The sequence below is a fragment of the Chaetodon trifascialis genome, chromosome 13, assembly GCF_039877785.1.
Source record: "Chaetodon trifascialis isolate fChaTrf1 chromosome 13, fChaTrf1.hap1, whole genome shotgun sequence".
NCBI lineage: Eukaryota > Metazoa > Chordata > Actinopteri > Chaetodontiformes > Chaetodontidae > Chaetodon > Chaetodon trifascialis.
The window spans coordinates 16,641,681-16,661,724 of NC_092068.1; the positions used below are offsets into that span (position 1 = coordinate 16,641,681).

The 20,044-nt window shown below is 40.3% G+C and overlaps 1 protein-coding gene across 1 annotated transcript in view; it reads right to left on the bottom strand.

The window, feature by feature from the left end:
• Nucleotides 1-19,025, bottom strand: part of lrmda (leucine rich melanocyte differentiation associated) — a 199,624-nt gene extending 180,599 nt beyond the window's left edge. Inside the window, exons 1-2 of the mRNA XM_070978013.1 lie at nt 18,801-19,025; nt 18,071-18,171 (exon numbers count right to left, since the gene is read on the bottom strand). Of these exons, the coding sequence (XP_070834114.1) occupies nt 18,071-18,171; nt 18,801-18,944 (245 nt within the window). The 5' untranslated portion in view covers nt 18,945-19,025. The remainder of the gene's footprint in view (nt 1-18,070; nt 18,172-18,800) is intronic.
• Between the last annotated feature and the right edge of the window lie 1,019 nt (nt 19,026-20,044).

Here is a 20,044-nt window from a genome sequence, read left to right on the forward strand (position 1 = left end):
ACAGGCCAGGATTAAAATGCAGATCCCAAACACCTTCCTCTCTGCTGCTGAAATTGCACGGGACTAGGCAGCTGACTTTGGATGTGCTGTCAGAGGAGACATCGCATCAACACGGAGCTGGGCTGACGAGTAGATAGATAGTGTCACACTCAGGAAATGCAGAGGCTTCCCTCTATTTATCACAAGCTGTAGTCAGTCAATGCACTAAAAGAGTGATAACAAATGAGGGGAAGAAACATCTATTAATCTCCCCTTGCACTCCTAATCAGACATCACTGGCGAACTCCTTTGCACTAGAATGACATGCGGCTAGCCTACTGCTCATGAAGGAACATATTAATACCAACACTTGTGTTATTCAAAGTAATTTTGGTGGCTCTGAAGCAGCGAGGAAAGCAAACATCCATATTTCAAAAGATCTTGACAGTTAAAAGGTTGTTAATGGGCATTTAAATGCTAGTGCTGCTGCCAAGCTGGCAAAGAGAGCCATAAAGGAAAAGAAATGTCTCCTCTCTCTCAAAACCTTTAATCAAAGCCATGTAAAGCAAAAATATACCACTCTGTCAGCGGCTGTACGGCAAAGAAGGACAACTTTTCACAAAAATTCTTCAACTACTTTCTTTCTTCAAAGTTTGTGCCCCCCCAAAAATAAGCTTTGTTTTGTTAGTTTGGTAACCAAGTAATTATGAACTTGGTTACACCAAAACTAAAATTAAAAAGGCTATTATTTTCAAACGAGAAGAGATTTTGAGTAATTCTTTACAACTGTCGACAATTGGGACATTTTTATTTCTGATTGATGAGCACAGGCCACAAACAATTCTCAAAAAGATACGATAATGTGCCTGGAAATTGCAACACACTGGGTGCTTTCTTAAAAATGTGGCAAGTTACCAGTTCAACAAACAAGGGATGTTTGGTTTACATCCATATTTGTCTCAACTGTCTCATTGTGGGAGAGGTCCAGACATAAAGTCAGAAAGTCTGTTACAACATGTCTGACAACTTGCATGAAGTGCTAAGAATGAGCGAATGAGTTATGAGAATGACTGAATGGTGGAATGTACGGCGGTTATATCTGGATAACTCTCAGCCAGCCGACAGTGACAGTCTGCGCATACTGTCGGCTTTCTGCAGTAACCTGATGTAACAAAACAAGTTTCATTAACCACAGTAATGGAGAAACACAGTTAGCAAAACAAGCCAAGTATACAATTAACGTTTAAGCCTTTATCTGAAATTAAGTTAAGCAATTTTAGAGACTAATATTAAGGTGCAAGACGCTGCATGCACAGAGTCAACCTTTCACTGAAGGGAAATCTCAGGGGAAAATCTGACAGTAAGGATGACTGTTTGATTTTGTTTGCTGTGTCGGCCATATGATAAGAAATTGGCACAGTTCTTACTGTCACAGGAGAGCCTTCACTGGTATTTAATAGACTACATGGAGTTGTAGCAGCAGATGAACAGCTGCACAACTCAGGGTTCTGTTCAATTTCAAGATTTCATATGTAGTTAAATTTATAGTTACGGGACTTCATGATACATGCAGCACTATAGAGGGCCTGCTGAGGTTGCATTATTCATCTTCCCTCCCTTTTTTTCAGGACACATATTACATATCACTTTTTTTCCACAATGCAGCCTTGTAGCTCTTAAGTTAATCATTATGTAGAATATGAAACAATGTGATTCAAATCATTGTACATGTGAAAATATTTCAGGTCTCTACACGAGAACATCCATTGTTAACATGTGAAACATCATTTAAATATCGAAATCATGGGCATTATTGGAAAAGGTTGGATGGACCGACAGTGTATCCAATGCCTGAGTGATAGAAGTCAGAATATTAAATGCTCCTGACAGTGAATGTCTCACTGTGCTCTAGATAAGAAGTGGAAGCAAACGGTCAAACCCAAAGGTCTCATGACTAAGCACAAGACCTTTCTAACTACGTCATTTCGTTATTAATGGCACCCCTCACCAGAGCGAACATTCAGACCACAAGGGTTCACTTCATGGCATCAAATTCACATCAAACAACATTTAGCATTTAGGTCAGCTGTTGTAAACAGCCATAAATCACTTGCTCAGTGAGTTCAACTCCAAATAAACTCTTATCAATGGTATCATCTGATCACAGGGTTCAACAAAATTGGCCACAATCGTTTAGATAATTGTAGCATATAGTTTTGATCATGCGCTAGCCTCTCCAATGAACTGTCACACTGTGAACTCCACAGACGAACAGGCACGGGTCCTCCTGCACAGGGACTTTGAAGCCTGTCACAAAAGGCTTGAGACAGCACTGTTCCTCTCATTAATCTCCCAATAGAAGAAATGAATAGACTGACTGCGCTCAACACTTTTTGTTCTCTCATAAAGAGAAACACAGAAGAGCTTGGAATGAAAACTCCACACATTATGAAAGCCATTATCCTCAGCTGCCAGTCTTGGTGAGAGAGGGAAAGCTGGTAATCCAAAACTAATAGGCAGAATGAGAGGTGCAAAAAAGTAGGGGACTGGGTCAGATCATCTCTCTCTCTCCCCTCCAATTACTGACAGACAGTCGAGAATATGAAATGAGACTGCAGAATGAGAAATATTCAGATTTTCCCTGAATGGTATTAAACCCTGACAAAGTAGAAGGAAATGGAGGGTGGTTTCAATTTTGACAATGTATTGAATCTGACAAGATATTAAACTGATCTCAAAACACAGACTGTCTGTATCATTGCCGAGGCAAAATAGGATGTTCTCATCTTGGGCCATAAAAAAAAAAAAAAAAAAGATTCATTACTAAAAAGACACAAATTGACATTTTCAAAGTGACTGTTTCAATCCCTTCCTTTCATCAAATTACCAGTCAAACAGCATAGTCTGATGTTTACAGCAAGACTCAACTGGCACCGATCCTCAGCCACCAAACCAGTGAAAATAGCAAGCATGACATAACTCAAACTACTTGCAGTGACTGCAGTCAGTCACTGCAAACAAAATCCCTTTAAATCCTTGATGACTGCAGGACACACACATCCATCATCACAGAGGTTGCCAGAAGGTCATTGATGGATCTAATATAGCAGACTACCCAACATCCAGCAATGACTATGTTTTGACAACCATACAGCATGCAGTGACAGGAGCTTTTTATCAGGGCCAATTCTTACTCTTATCATTGTGATAGATATTGTAATTCTAAGCTTTCTTTATGCACTTATTTACCACAAATCTATTCAACTCTATTTGTGACAGCATGAGCTTTCTTCGAGATCTCACTCATTTTCCATTAAAATAATGCACAAAAACCACACACTTGCATCACCAACACCCCATGAGAAATTTGGTCATACAAGCCTTTTCTCGCTTCCGGATATTCTTTTCAATTCTGGGTACCTCGAGCATCCTCCACTGGATATACCACTTCAAAAACACACCTCATGAAAAAATCAGGAGGCCTGTCTGACATGTGTCCCTGTGCCCTGATGGCATGCCAACACCAAAGACCAGCATTGATTTTCTGTAACGCGGGGTCGGATTAGCCCTCTACAGGGATTAGCTGCCTGTGCAAGGCCTCAGGGTTCGCTATAAAACTAATAATTAATTTAAACAGCGGGGCCCATGGAAGGATACACTCACTACACGTTCCCAGCATGAGGAGGTGAGTATGAGTGACAGACTGTCTGGCACTCCCAGAAAAGAACAGCTGTATGTATGTATGTATGTATGTATGTATGTATGTATGTATGTATGTATGTATGTATGTATGTATGTATGTATGTATGTATGTATGTATGTATGTATGTATAGATAGATAGATAGATAGATAGATAGATATATAGATATATAGATATAGAGAGAGGACTACTGTATGTTCAACTTGGTTCTGATGATTACCTTTGTAGTTGCACTCAGTGACCATCACTACACATCTATAAATGTTTTGGCTGCAGATTAATTTGGAGTGTTAATTAATCATTTGGCTTGGTTGAAAGACTTAAATTGTTGTATGAACTCCTCAGCAGCCAATTAAGATTAACAGGGAGGCATTCAGCTGATAATATCAAGCTGACAAGAACACATGCTCCTACTGTACACTCACACGGTTCTGAAATTACAACAAAAGGTCATAAAGATAGAGTATGCCGTCAATAAGAGCCATAAATGTCTGCAAAAGATGTACAACACAGACAACAGGGAACTGTAGCAATCAGCACCACACCTGAGAAAAAACAACGCACTGCTATGAAAGCCTTTCTTTATCCCAAATCCCAAATCCTGCATATTCTGAGCTGAATCTCTTTAAGAGGACCTTGATTACCCTAACAGCAACATTTCAATGCATGTTTACGTATTAGCATAGTTAGCTTAGACAAGGAAAAAATACTCAAGTTGTATAATGATAGCAGGAATAAATGCACAGGCTAAAGGTACAAAGTAAAGGAGCTAAAATTTAGAAAAAAAACAAGATCCGTGATAATAAATGTGGTATGCTGGTACAATTACTATGGTATGTGATGACTGACAACAAATATTATATCTCACACTAGTGATACAATGTGTCTCAAAATGTAGAAAAAACCCTTGAATCTCTTCATCAGTTCACCTTTGTAGAATGCTTTCAACAACATCTCCTTTAACAAGAGTGACTTATTACCAGTCAACCAAACAATCAAAATATGAAAACATTAACTCAGTGTGACAGCGTCTGTCTTCTTTTTTTAATACATTAAGACAATATTCCTTTGTGCGGTAAAGCAGGTGTATTATGTGAAATAGGGTAAAGATTCCTTGGCAGTGCTCTTGTTTGTTTACAGCTGGTATATTTCTGTATTCAAATGCCAAAAGCTTAATGTGGTAGTATTCATAAAACGGTAGTATATACATTTAAGACTAACCAAAACAACAGGCCTAAAGCTGTGTGAATAAAAATGTCTTAGGACAGATGTGTGTTTTACTTGAAGTGAAACAAAAACAATGAAAACCATCACGACTTGAAGCATTTTACTGTAGCCCTCTGTTATCCTCCCCCCTCCTTTTACCTTGCTGCCAATAAGGGTTGCCATAGTCAGAGAAGGTAAAGGGATTTCTCCTTCTCTTCAAAAGACTTTGATCTGACTGACACACAAACGGCCCTCAGATCACAAGTCTACAGACCCTGTTGGGCCTCTCTGCCTGGTCTGCTTGTACATGTACACTTCGTCCCTATGAGGATTCCTTACCCTCCTCCCATTTCCCTTCGTCTTTCCTTTATCCCTTCTTCTTCCTCCTCCTCTACCTCCTCCTTCTACTCCTCTTCCTCCGCTGTTTGGTGTTTTGAAACATCTGAGTACAGACATGTTCTGAGCTTTGGAGCACCCAGGGGCCCGAGATCCAGACAGAGGGAGAAAATAAAGAAACTCCACAGTGCCCACGGTGCAAAAGCTATCTCACCATTACCACTGGGGAGAAACTCTTAAACATCACCAAACGTCTGGACAGACAGAGAAGATCAGAAGACTGTTTGGTTTGTTGTTCACGTAATCATACTGTCAGCTAATGGTGCACTCGGCAGCTCACAGTGGAACCAGTGTGATGGGAGTCAATGCATTTATCCTAATGGATAGACAGTGTTTTATGAGGGAAAACAGAGAATAAGAATACTGTACTACACAGACTGCTGGCCCCAAAATGGAAGGGTTGCTCCTTGTAGTTTTCCAGCACAGACGTGTCAGCAGCACCGACATGAAACATGCCGTCACTGTTTCTTATCTCAATATGTCCCTGGGTGGAAAAGTGAGGCAACAGCTTACTGATGTCTTGCAGCCTGCCTGACCATTAAAACATATTTCCATGCTGATGGATGTCAGATGTAGCCTAAAAAAAAAAAAACATAGTTCGCCCTTGATTTCTGAGCTCATTCCCAACTACAGTTTTCTAAACTTATTCTTCATGATTCACAAATGGAACAAGCAAATGCAGACTATAAACAAGTAAAAATAATAGAGGAAAGGGGAGAACAAGAGTGCAGCCGGGTGAGAGCACAGGGGCCATTATCTCCCACAAATCTTCCTGTCTGACCAATATCAAGTTCTTGGGATGGCGGCTTGGAAGGACAGTCAGTGGTTTTTATAAGTGAAAGCTGTGAAAGATGTGAGTAAGTTTATCTGAAATGGAAACAGGAAATGAGTTACAGCTGTGCTGAGAATGTGGCACAGCTGTCCAGGGCCAGAGATGGTTTAAGCATTCTACAGGAGTATAGGGAAAAAAAGAAAAGTGGACTCGCCCACGAACGCTGTTAGGGACCTGAAACTGCAGAGCAAGCAAATACGATGACCTGCATGTTCTGCAGTTCATCACTTCATGAGTGGCAAACCCTGATTAAACCTGACTTAAATCAGAGAGGTTAAAAGATTATTATATTAGTCCCCCGTTTTCCCCAAGATGTAACAGCAAATACCTTTCGAAATCGTGAGGCCTTCAAGAGCTGCTATCTCTAATAACAGCTTCCAACTGCATTTTACGGTCATAGGATTTATTCATCTACTGTCAACATTTATCATGCAGCCCTCTTAAAAAATCATCCCCTAAAACTCAAAACATGGCAAAAACTGCAATCATCCTCTAAAATCTTGGCATGAATCACCCATGTATCTGTCTTCACTTTTCACCCCTGGGCCCTCTAGGAAAGACTGTGGGAGATTGAAAGCCATGAAGCGACCAAAACTGCCTAGACCATACCAAAGGAAGCTCCTTTGTTCCTCGTCCAAAACAGGCTCCAAACCTTTTTTTCCTTTTTTTTCCATTTGGGACCCAGCCGAGGGAAGTAGAAGTATGGCCGCCCCTCTCCATGCTCTGTTCTAATATGTTCCATGCCTTCCAGTTGCTTACATCATCAATCTTTGAGATGGCTAAGTGTGATGGGGTGAACATAAACAGTGCTTGAGTTATGGGCTAAAAGAGACACAGGTTGTGTCTCAAACATAAGTTGGCGCCCTCTTCCCTTTTTTTTTTTTTAACAAGAAAATGCTCATACAGAAAGGTCCTAATCGCTGGCGGGCACCCTGAATGGGTTTGCATGTGTTATGTGCTTTAAACCCAGTGCCGCAGAGGGAGAGGATTGAAAAGGAAGCGGCCTTGCAATATTGAAATTCGCCCACATCATCAACTTCAAGCAGCAAGCTTGTTATTGACAGCTGAGTGCCAGTCCTAATCATCTCCCTTTTAATGCTTGCTTAAAAATGCACACCCTCACGTCAAAACCTGAGTACACATTAACGCTCCCCAAATGGTCTACTTACTAAACATGTCACTAATGAATTATACATCTGACTTTTTCCCTCTCTCATATTTACATGGTGTTTCGGCAGAATTTGTGTAGTAGTTGTAAAGTATTTAATAAGTATTTAAATATGTAGGAGAGTCAAGATCTTAGCCTGTCCGTGCACTGTACAGTAGATGTTTACCCAATATCAAAAGGCTCTGCTATGTCTATCAAAATGAGTAAGACATATGGATGGTTTGTTTTTCACTTGCCAAAATAGAAAAGGGAGTATGTCCACTTGGGCCCCATCAGGTCAAATCATAAAGATCCATCACTGGCTTTGCACTCTGCTAAAACGCCAAGGAAACATATTGTAGATTTTAAGACCCTTTTTATTCAGCCAGACTGTGTACTAAAACTAATTGGATTTCTGTCAATGGAAAAAATATATCCCTGGGACAGCTTTGAACTCAATAGCTCTGACTATCCAACTGCACATGAGGGAGTGGGACCTTGCCACATGCCAAGCACCAGGGAGGAAATTTAAATCGGTGGTCAACATAAAATATTAAAATAGCATGGTATCGAATTTTTGAAAAATGATGTCAGGGCTCATTATGGCCAGCAAGGCAGTGAATTAAGCTATATTTAGTGGGTGATAATTGAAATCATAGCTGTAGTCATTACCACTGACAAGTTTCTAAATAATACCCAATAAATCCCCTCTTTTTAGCAAGGTCCCCATGACAGCTGGCAGTGCTGAAAAATATAAAGTAGAGAAACAGAATCTCTTTTCCTTTCTTTCCTCTATCCCCCCCCAAACTCCTCACTCTCTCTCCCTCTCTCTCTTAGAGCCAATAAAATGTCAGCTTTTATTCTCCTCCTCCAAAGTGTTGGCTAGATGTCAGCAGACCCTTCTAAAGCTCTGCCACTGCAAGCTGAAGGCCTGTAAATCTCTGTGTCAGTGGCACGCCATCCGTCTTGGGATATACAATAAAAAATGTGACGCAGTCATAAAAGGAATGGCATCACTGCCCAGTATATATAATGTGAACAAAAGGAACATAAAGATGTTCCTTTCCATTCACAATCCAAAACCACAAGATGGCCTTATATTGAAAAAGAGAGGAGGAATGCACGAGAAGGCTGATGGCAGCTCCTGACAGTGATTAACAGATGGTTCCCCTGCCATCACTGGGCTTTTGTTGTGTTTTAACAAAGAGATAAAGATTTATACTATGTTACACTGAGGCTAAAGGAACTGTGCAGCGGGAAGCCGATAGACTGCCTGCTCGACTGGCTGAAAGGATAAGGATGACAATATTCTATATTTTCATTGTCAACAAATGCCATGAAAAGACCAAATCATCAACAATGAATTAATCCTGTGAGCAAGTATTGGCTGTGTAGCCAAAGCCTGATTAGCTTACTCCTCTGTGCCACAGACTTCCATTGTCATCCAAAAACTATTAAAAACACATCAGTGAACAGCACTGTTGCACTGGTTGACATGTCCCTTCATTGCCATGAACACAGGCACTGCAGTTTATTTTGAATCAATCCCCGCACTTTGACCTGCTCCTGTAGCTACTTGGAGCACCAAATGTGTAGTAATCCACCAGTGAAAATAGTCCCTAAGAAATGCTCTATTGCTCCTATTTTAACAATGTTTGCTTAAAACTGCAGCACTCAACTGTTTAAGTAAATTACTGACCCATTTGTTGTCTTGTTTGCAGACACTCTTGACAGCTGTCTCTTGAAAAAAACGGATGTATAACTATCTTACATACATGTAGGACACTTACGCAATCCTGTGGGCAAGGACTATTGCGCAAGGTCACTGTGCTGTTAGTTGCCATGGTCATACTCACCGCTTGCTTAAACAAGACTAGCAGAAGTACAAAAAAAAATGTTCACTTTATATGGCTTCTCCATGAGCGAAAGCACAGCAACCGTGCATGAACAAGCAGGGTGGACGACTTTGACTGTAAGATTACTCCACTTAGCCTCTTCATTTAGTTGCCTTTCTTCTTACCTGCACAGATGCATAAATGCTGGATGTGGTGTGATATAATATGCTTGGTAAAAACTTGAGTGACATGGGTATGAGAGATCAAGCACAAAGCTGAAAATCAGAGCATCAAGACCTGCAGTGATTATGTCAGGCGATACCTTTGGTTCATTTTAAAAAATCTGTGGCTGAATCTGTGGAGTCATGTGGGATTGTCTTTGGGAGTATTTCATCCAGGTGTGTTTGATATGAATGTTGGGCTTTTACCTGTGGATCAGAATATAATACACTGTTTGTAAACTATTTGGGTGAAGGTGTCCCTTTAAAACCTACTTAAATCCTTAAATTTTCATTAAGAAGAAGGACATGTCTTTGCCAACTGAAGATCTAATTCAGTCGATCCTGTTTATGTCGTTTACTATACAACATGTGTTCAAAATGTAAATTTGCTGGTTTGGTTAGATTTGTCTGTTGGATTGTTTGTCTATTTGTCAGCAGGATTATGGAAAAACTATTCGATTTTCTTGAAACTTGGTGGAAGGGGGTAGCATTGGCCAAAGGGTGCAGAACGGGCCAAGGAAGAACCCATTAAATCCTGGAGCAGATCCGACTCAAAAGACAGCTATACAAATTATTTTTTACTTTCGTTAGCATTGTGAGACAGGGCATTTGGCTTTGGGGAATAAATGCCACACATATTAAAATCCAGTTGAAGGCAGTAAAGTTCAGTAGTTACAAAACAATTGTAGAAACACGATGACACTATATCATAATCCACATTCACAGGCATGAGTAATCCTCTGGTGTTGCTCAACCTTCTTACAGAAAGGAGTCATTATGGAGCCCTCGGGACAGTGGTTTCATGGGAAATCTGGAACAATTGTAATATCAACACAACTGCAACAACAATTCTTTTTTCTCACTCTAAGGTGTGGCTATTCAGGCTGTCAAAGCCGGCCAAAAATTACAATTATTCCCTCTTAAAAAACACAGCTTCAAACCATTCGAACATCTATTTTTGCACATATATCCAAAGGAGGGCAAACCAATATGAGATACAGCCATATTTATTTCAACATGAACATGTTTAAGAAGATCTATATACCTACACATTATGAAACAAACACAATAATGTCCTATGCAGGGTTGTTGAATTACTTGCATATTTCAGGTTGACCTACATTTCATTGTCAATCTATGAAGGTAATGTGTGCACGAAAAAGGCTGCAATGTAATCTCTCCAGGCTTTTGTGCACTGTCAATGTACATCCAGTGAAAGTGTTTGTTTTCCACTGACAGGCTCAGATTATTATTCTAAAAGTCTGACAACATGATGGAAAGGATCCATACAGAGATAGACCTTTTTGTTAAAGAGTAAGATCATTTTTGTTTAACCAGAAAAAGCCACTATATCATTCTGGCCAAAGCCACCAGACTCCTTTTACACAAACGGTAATTTTAGCATCATAAAACACACTTCATTCAAACTTGAAAGGGACAAAATAAAACTCACCAAAAAGTTATTGGTTTGTCTTTCACTGTACCAACAATCATCACCAACTCTGGTATGGTCAAAATAAACCCTTAATTCACCAAACTGGAACAAGAGCGAGAGAGTGTGGCCATCAGAGAAGCTGAGCAAGTAGAGCCAAAATATTTTCACATCTAACTCAGGAATTATTTTCACTGGACATTATGACCCAAGAGATTTAAATATCTTAGACTTCAATAGATAGCGAAAACGATAATTAATGGAAAATGAGAACTCTGATTGTGTTACTCATCCCAATCATACATCAAAAATAAACCTACTTAAAACGGACAAAAAAAAATAAACCATTTAACTACAAAGCCTACATACTTGTGGTAGAAGCACAAGCATCATTTCCAATGAGGAAGTACATAATAAATACACAGCTGAGATGATGAAGCTTAAGCTTTCTTCTGCCTTTATAGTTCCAAATGCAAATGTGGTTAAATACATATACATTATATATGTATGTGTGCGTGTGTGTGTGTGTGTGTGTACCACTTTTAATGAGATCCATTGGTGAGGATGAAATATGCAGTTTATCCGCAAACATCATCTGCCCGTCAGGCAAATCTATATTAAAGCAAATGTATCTCAAGTGAAAATGCATTGCTGGACACAGAAAACACAAAAACAAACATGTAATGAAGGGCCACATTAGAGCAGTTCAGTTGTGGGAGCGAGTTTTCAATCATACACAACTTGTCCATTTGGTACAAAAAAGAAAAACAGATTTTAGCTGTTACATGAGAAGACCGTTGTCTTTACTGAGCCGATGCAGTGAGAAGATCGGTGTCAGATGCCTACACTGTCACCTTTAATAGATTTATCCAAAGACATTACAATTGAAACTGTCCAAAATATAAGCTCATCTAAATGACTTGAGCCATCACATACAATTTTGATAAATATAAGAAATTACTCTTTACTTCTTCAGCTGACTTCTCTCAGTGACTCGGGCGCTCTGCTGGCGCTGTTTTAACTGTCCTCAACATTGAGAGAAGTGCTTGCAGCAATCACATAAAGGAAAATTCTGATAAAACCTCAAATTGGTGAGATGGAGAAACAAGACAAGCCATCCATTATGCATAACATCCTTAGCTCCATGTCATTCCATCACTTCCCCAGGAGTAGTACATCATTAAAAAAAACATCCCTGTGAAAATTAAAAAGGTTGCTTTTCGTCAAAACCACAGAATGATACAAAATATCAATGTCCTTGATATGAATAAGTTATTTCCTGGCAGACCTTGTCCCTCTCATCTATATGGTTTAAATCTCTTAGGGCTGGGAGAGTTCTGCATCCTCCTTAATTTATGAGACACATATCAGGTTATCCTAGAATATGGGCCTAAACAGGCCTGATAGATCAGATATGGAATATATTTCCTCAGCAGGACAGAGTACGCCACCACTATTACCAGACACAGACACACTCTGTGCTCCCTGTTAAGTGATTTGAGGACTTCATACTGCCAATGTTTCATATCCTCTCCTCCTAACTGACACTTTATCTGCATACCGGCATCTCTGAAGATTGAACACTTAGGCAAGACAATGACAGGCTCTCTTGCCGTTGTCACTTCTCATTCTAGGACCAGTCTAATGCCTCTTACTGGGCCTCTGCCAATAACAGAGCCCCCCACCCCCACACCTCCTACTCCCCTCACCATCAAACAACCAGTCTACCTAGCTTGGATAGAAAAGGAGCACTTGATGTCTGTGACATTCATTTGTCAATTAGCAGGCCTCTTCCCGTGTTGACACACAGCAACTTGAAAGACACAGCGGTGCCTGTGACGAATTAAGAGAGACAGATGAGTGAGGCATGAGCGGTGGAGTAATACTATAATGTTCTTTAGATATGAATATAAAATGACACAGCTGACAGGCCATACAAGGTTTTATTTCATTTCTCAGTGTACCAGGCCTCCCTACTTTGTCTTCTTTGTTCTCTTTTCATCAGACCGCTTACATCTCATTTTGACAGCCGGGCGACATTTAGAGCACTTTCGTTTTAAAATGCAAGTTAGCATACTTGATTTGTCATTAAAATGCAAAACGCCTGCCATCACCAACATAGCCCGGGTGAGCACATAGCCCCTTAAGACACACACATACTGTACATGCACACACATACACAGGTAGCTGAGATTCATCTGCAATGCAAAAGTCCAACACATGGAAGGCTTAAAAGTCTAATGTCAGAGTTTGGAGCTCATCTGATGCACATTATCCTCAGTACAAATTAATTGAAGATCTATGTGGTCAGAGATCTAATCAAATAATTCAACCAGTTCAACACCAAACTCCTTTCCATTTTAGGTGTGCATACAGTATGAGTGAGTACACAGTGAAGGTAGAGGTCAAACAAATAACACAGATCACCTTTTGGCCAGTCTCTTGATGAATCGATTAGTCAATTGAAAAAAAAATGAATTGCCAACTATTTTGAGGAGCGATTTATCGTTTCAGTCATTTTCCAAGCAAAAATGTCAAACATTTGCTTGTTTCAACTTCCGAAACGTAAGGATTTGCTGCTTTTCTTTGTCATTGACAATAGTAAATAAAGACTCTTTAGGACTGCTGGTTGGACAAAAAACACAAAAATTCAGACATCACTTTGGGCTCTGGGAAATTATGATTGTGATTGTGTTTTAAAGACACAATTAATCGATTAATTGTGAAAATAACGGGCAGGCTAATCAATAATGAAAACAAACCTTAGCTGCAGCCCTAGTCTCAAAACATTTGCAGGGGATCAATTTGGACCTTTCACACCAACATATTGCTGGAAATACCTTTAACATAATGTAATTCAATACAGCACTAGCACAAACTACAGCTACCACTGCAAGGCTGGTGGATTGTACTGGTTTGTACAGGTGTTCAACATTTTACGCTTACAAAGACATTTTAAGCACCATACTTCAATACTGCTGTATATAGCATTTGTGCAACAGATGATGTGGTTTGTAAAAATGCAGAACAACTGGAACAACAAACGTTGCCATCAACTGAGCAACATTTTCACGTGTAGTGATCTAATCAGCGTGCCATGCGTCGACGGGATCGGGACTGATCTGCGTAAAACAGAGCAGGCCTAATTTTCAGGTATGGTTTAAGGTAACTTTGCTTGTCAACATGCCATGTCAGATCTGAGAAGAAATGTCATCAGTGCGCTCACATTTTTAGGATGTGTTCCTGTGACTCACAGACATGTATCCTCCTCAAAACCTCATGCGTCCAGGGCAGTAACACTGCACGCAACAGATGCAGGCACCCCAAGTCACAGAGCAGAATCATGTCATGACAGCACATGCCCACTCATTGCATTGTGTACACACCTGACCTGGAACAAAGTGGACAACACAATACAATCCAAAGCCGTCCTCAGACAGAAATCTCACGGTGAGCCACACTCCTCAACACATTGATGAGACAGCTTGACACTGCAGCACACAGAGGGAGAGGTGTGGGTGTGACAGCCCACTACCATAATTTCATCCTGCCATTACCTGCCCAGCCACTCACAGTTATGCTCACAGCGACAGATGCACAAACACTGCATGCAATGAAAACATACACAAGCATACACACAAACATAAACATGTGTGTAACACACACCATAACACACAGAACTCAGTTAAAGGTGGTGCCAGTACATTGCTCCCCGCAGTGACTCATTGTCAGGTTGCAGGATGAGTGTTGTCAATTGAGCTGACAGAAATAAGCATATTAGCTACAACAAACTCTGGCAATGTCTCTCTCTCGATTTGAGTCAAGCAGCGTGAAGAAGTGCAGGGTGCTGAAGGCAGTCCACCGAGTTTCACAAACATGTGCATCTGTTTACACCTGGTTTGCTTGAGCTGACACTGAAGCGAGGTCATGGTGTCAATACACAAATGTCTCTACTATCTGACATGTAACGTCAGATAGTAGATTCCTGAATGTTGAGGCTAGGAGATACAAAATTACTGGATTTGGGGGTATAAGGCTTAATATAATCTGTGATTTTGGACAATATTGTGCTTAAACTTGAACGTTGTTTTTGTTTGATATTTAAGGCTCAATTATAGGAAACAGTACACATTGGTCATCTCATCAGTATCTAGCAATTGGCAATAATTATACAGTGTCAGGTGTGCCCTTCCATTCATGTTAGCAATAGTGTGCTCCGTCTGTCTATTTTAATATGACATTTAATAGCCAAAATCCAGCTTTCAAAGCGTTTACAATACATTTTTCTTTTTACAGAGGAGACTTTGCACCATGAACCTGTGAGTCACTTCTTAGATGCATTCTTATGGGGATCAAAGCGACTGCAGGGATGGCTATGCCTTACTTAGCATGTAACTTTATCACATGTTGAGCTGCTTATTGAATTTCATGGCTCCACCCACCCAACCCACAATGTTTAGACATCTAACATTGGGAGTTATTGTATCAAGACGACTCATTTGTGGGAATCAGCTTTAAAACATCTTACAAACGTCTGTAAAAGTATCTTCACAACATGCAGGAGATGAAATGAAAAACTATCTCTCCAGGCGGGTTTTGTTAGTTTGTTTACAGATTTTCAATGTGGACCATTCTAACAAACTGTCTGCAGGAGGAAAAAGATGAAGCAATATAACAGATCACTTTGCGCACTACCACACCATCAATCAATAGTCCTCCGATATGAGCTCCAAATGTTCCGAGTACCACTTCATTACTTCTGCACCGCATCTCTGCCCATACCACCCTTTGAAGTTCAGTAATGATATCTGACATGTGAGATTAGCCAAACTGAAAATTAATAATGAATTAGTAATATTTGAGTCATAAATATTTGATTCTAAACATCAAGTCCTTAATGTGACAGGTTCAAGCGAGAGAAACATAATGTCAGCCTTGATCTCCCTGAAAGTAATGCACACAAGGGTTGTTTCAGTCAGATTTCATGAAGCTGTTCGTGAGACATAACAGGCTTTCACTTCCTCTGAGGTAACGTCTGCTATTTCACTGTCCGAGTATTTTGTATGGTGCATGTAGCAATCATGATCTGATTGCATCATTCTGTGCAAATAATAAGGTTTTACTAAATCACATGTTTAGATATTTTATTTATTTCTTTGCAAGTTAACATCACATGAGCATCTTCCTTACTGTTAACGGTTTGACACTACGTACGCACCCCAACACTAATGAAGCTCGAGCAGAAGTTCAGTGAGAAGGACTATTCTTCCTGCTTTCACTCCTTTCACGCATGCTCGCAGAATGTCTTTGCTGTCTTTGTCCATGGCTGTCAACTGAGATATCAGTTCTCATCAGCTGGTCACAGCTATCCAATAGCACAGCAACATCTTCCCTGTTAGCCTATCATCTCTCTGCTGTCTTTTTAAATGACTCTCTCTCTCTGCCTTAGTTCTTTCATTCTGCTGTTATGCGCACCCTTCCACCTCCCCCACACCACCGAGTCTGATCTCCAGCATCATCATTTCATCATCCCATAAGTCACCAGAGTCATCAGCCACCACCACCATTGGACTCCATAGGGGGGATTTATCTCGCTGTTGCTCAGGGAGATGCCCCTCGATTAAAAAGTCTCCCTGTGGAGTCTAAGCGCCAAAGACTTTCAGATAAGACTTAATTATCAGATATCATCTACCATAATAAGCAATTATCCGTACTTCATTCACTTGTCTCTCCTGCTTACCTATGTTAGTCACTTAAGTGGCGACAGTAGTAAACTACAGTATGATGCTTTTGACCAAAGAAAAACAGACTACAATTTCAGTCAGCAAATGTCTCTTTTTCAATTGCAGACCTTCCAAAAAATATATAAAAAATATTTCTGCACACCTGAATGTGTGACAGGTGTGTCAGAGTGCAGCATGACTAATAGAAGCAAAACACACACACATCATCTCCCTTACTGCTGGTAAATTTTAAAAACATTGTCACTCCACACAACTTTCATCAGGTATAAGAAAAAGCATCACAACAGTTCCTTCTGCATAGACGCTGGGTAAATCATCCAATCAGAGGACAGCTGACAAAACTGTGTGATGAAGGTCGTGCAGACCAAAGTGTTGGATCAGTAAATATACCAGCAGTAAGGGAGACATTGTGCGTTGTTTCACTCTTATTGAAGTATTTACCGTCATAACATCCAGGCAGCATGTCTGTTAGTTATGATGACATTTTACTCAGCGGCCTCACTATAGATTAGGAACAAGGTGACACTGCTACACACAGTATACAAACAAATATATTGGGCCAGTGGGACATTAGCAAAGACGGGCTTTAGACGAGTCAAATTTGACCAAATTATCTAAATGACATAAAAGAAGAAGAAAGAAAAATGCTTCCTCCTTTTTTTGTTTATTCATATTTATGCCTATATCTTGTGCCTTTATCTGTGTTTTCAGGTTCAACTAAGCAAGGGCAGCTTTCAAACTAGAAAATCCTTTTACTAGTCTGAATAACTCCCCATTGGAGCATATTTACAATGACTGAACATCTTGTGTAAAGGTGAGCCCCATTCAAAGCAACACACGTGTTCATATTAGGTCAGTGGGTCAAAGGTCACATATTTCCTGGGAATAATGCATCACAGTTACACACATTCACAGTGCCTTGCTCACAGGCACTTCAACAATGGCTTAATTCATTAATCTATACATTCACCTCAAACTGATTTTTTCAGCTGGTCTGAACACTGTGAGCAAATGACGGATCTTGTAATGTGACTAAATGTCGATCAGCTAAATTGAAGACTCCACATTTCCAGCACAGACAACTGCCTCAAGACAACAATTTTCAACAAAAAAATTGCCTCTATTCAGACGGCTTCATGGCATGACAGTCATGAAAAGGGTTCAGAGACAAAAGCACCTCATAACCATCATCTCCTTTCTATTGCTTGCCAGATCAACTGTGCTAGTCCTGCTGCTCAAATGGCAGCCCCCTCTGAAGCTGCTGCCACAAGGTGTTCCTTCATGTCCTGACAGAGGAATCTTTTCTTCTATTTGCCCCTGAATTAGCATGTCACATTTATCGATCGGGCCTTTTATCCTGCCCCAGCATGGCATCAGCCCAGCTCTAACACTCATTCAGCTCTTTGATGTTCTGATGACACTCTGACCACCTATAGACAAATTCAATTGCACCTGATGTAAAGATGCACATCTCCCAGTAGCAGACAGAGAGGGAGAGGAAGGGAGACATACTATGTGCAGGTATATGTATGCATCCATGTGACTGCATGTTTGTGGACTGTGCATCAGTCATCTACCTGAGCTGATTGAAGCTGAGATCCAGCCTTCTTGCAAAGTGGCCATATGAGTCTCCAAGGAAGCCTGGGATGTCCTTACAGTCATGTCCAATGAAGGAAATCTGTCAGAATTTAAAAAAAAGAGAGAAGAGAGAGAGAGATAAGTATAAGATAAGCAGCAATACTTATTCAGTTTCAGGATGCTCCACCTTTAAAATCCTGATGATTTGGGACCACCATTTGAATTAATTTTGAATGATAAAGGTTGCCACATAATCAGCAGTTTTCTTTTACGGCTTATTACGATTCATGTAAGATTAATGTAGTGTGGTGAAAGAATTTGCCTCTGAAACGTAGAAAATGTTAATACTCAAGTCAAGCAAAAGTACCTCAAGTTTGTACTTAAGTTGTGCAATGATAATTGTGCATATTACATAATACTTTAACAGTGTCAACATACTGCCATGCACTAGTCAGCAAACTTTATGTTTATGACATGACATTTGTGCACCTAGTAAGCATGATTCCCTCCACTGAAGCTGTGGGAGGGACTACAAAACTGAAAGTCATGACTGTAACGTTAGCAACAGTGTGTCACATGACACCGGTAATGTCGATGAAAAAAAAAACAAAACGAATACATTTAAAGCCGGTAAACACGTAAACTTTTAAAAACAGTCACTCGCACACCACCGCCTAAACATGCAGGGGGGGGCAAATCCACCAGAAACAGTTTCCAAAACAAACTTACTTGAGTTCCATTCAAAGCGACCAACGACTCGTCATGTGCCATAACTTTCTGCTGAGGATGACAACCCAGCGGCTGCGTGTTTTTAGATAAGCTGAGCTGATATCTGAAATCCTGCTCACGTAAGAAACCCGCTGTTGTCACCATGAAACGGTGCCGTTAATGTTTGTGAATGAAGCCCGGTCTGCTCGCGCTTTCCAGTCGACTTTACAGTTTCCGCGTGCCGTCTCAATCAGCTGACCTGCTGTTGTGCGGAAGCACGCGGACGCTGCTTGACACTCATAAAGTCACAGTGCTGACGGTTTGGGTGAGGGCTGTGCTCGCTGCTTCCCCGTGAAGAAACTGATTTCCCCGTACATGTATGAATCTTTAGCACAAAAAACTGCATTCAAACTTTCTTCACTTTCACGTTTTCAATAAAGCACTTCCGCAGGAAATAAACTTTTTGTATAACAAACAGTTCAAAACCAGGTAAGACCATCAACACCTGCTGAAAAGCATCAATAATACACTTACACACAATATCCACGGGACTGAGAAGTCATGAATATCTAGCATGTTCCACCACTCTTAATATAAATCTGAAGTCCAGTGGACTGAATTCGGCACCTTCGTATTTACCTATGTTAGCTTAAGAAGCTACTTTAGCTTTATTAGCAGAGTTTACGCTCTGCTCCTTCGTCGGTCGTTTACCTGAAATATACTTGCCTAACTCATCTGTTAATCCCCATTCTTGAAGGAATTTGACTTGTAAATCTAAAACATATTGCTTGGAAATACTTACATTAAAGCACATATCTCCCTTTTGTGTGGTTCGTCCATGAAAGCCTGGTTAACGATGTTTGTAGAGATAACATCTTCATCTCCTCTTTTGTCAGAGCGCCATGACGTGATGGGCTCATTACTGCCCCCTGTGTCCGTAAAATAAACTCCGCTCAAAGGGTCCACTAACAAAGTTAGAAAAACGAACACATACTCCACTTACCTGAGTGCTATCGCCAGCAATGAAGCTTTGGTTAGTTTTGATTTTATTAGCTCAGGTTTTGAGACAGTCTGCAGTTTTTACTGGAACTACTTTCTATCAAATAAATTCTCAGTGTGCTCTTCAGTGTAACTGGGATGTTGTTTCTGAAGATAGCTTATGTTGAGTTGGTTGTTTTGTTTCATATAATCAGTAAAAACCCTACTAAAAACAAAATTGTATTCACCTCCGTTGTCCTACAAGTTTGAGGTGTAGATCTAAGTTG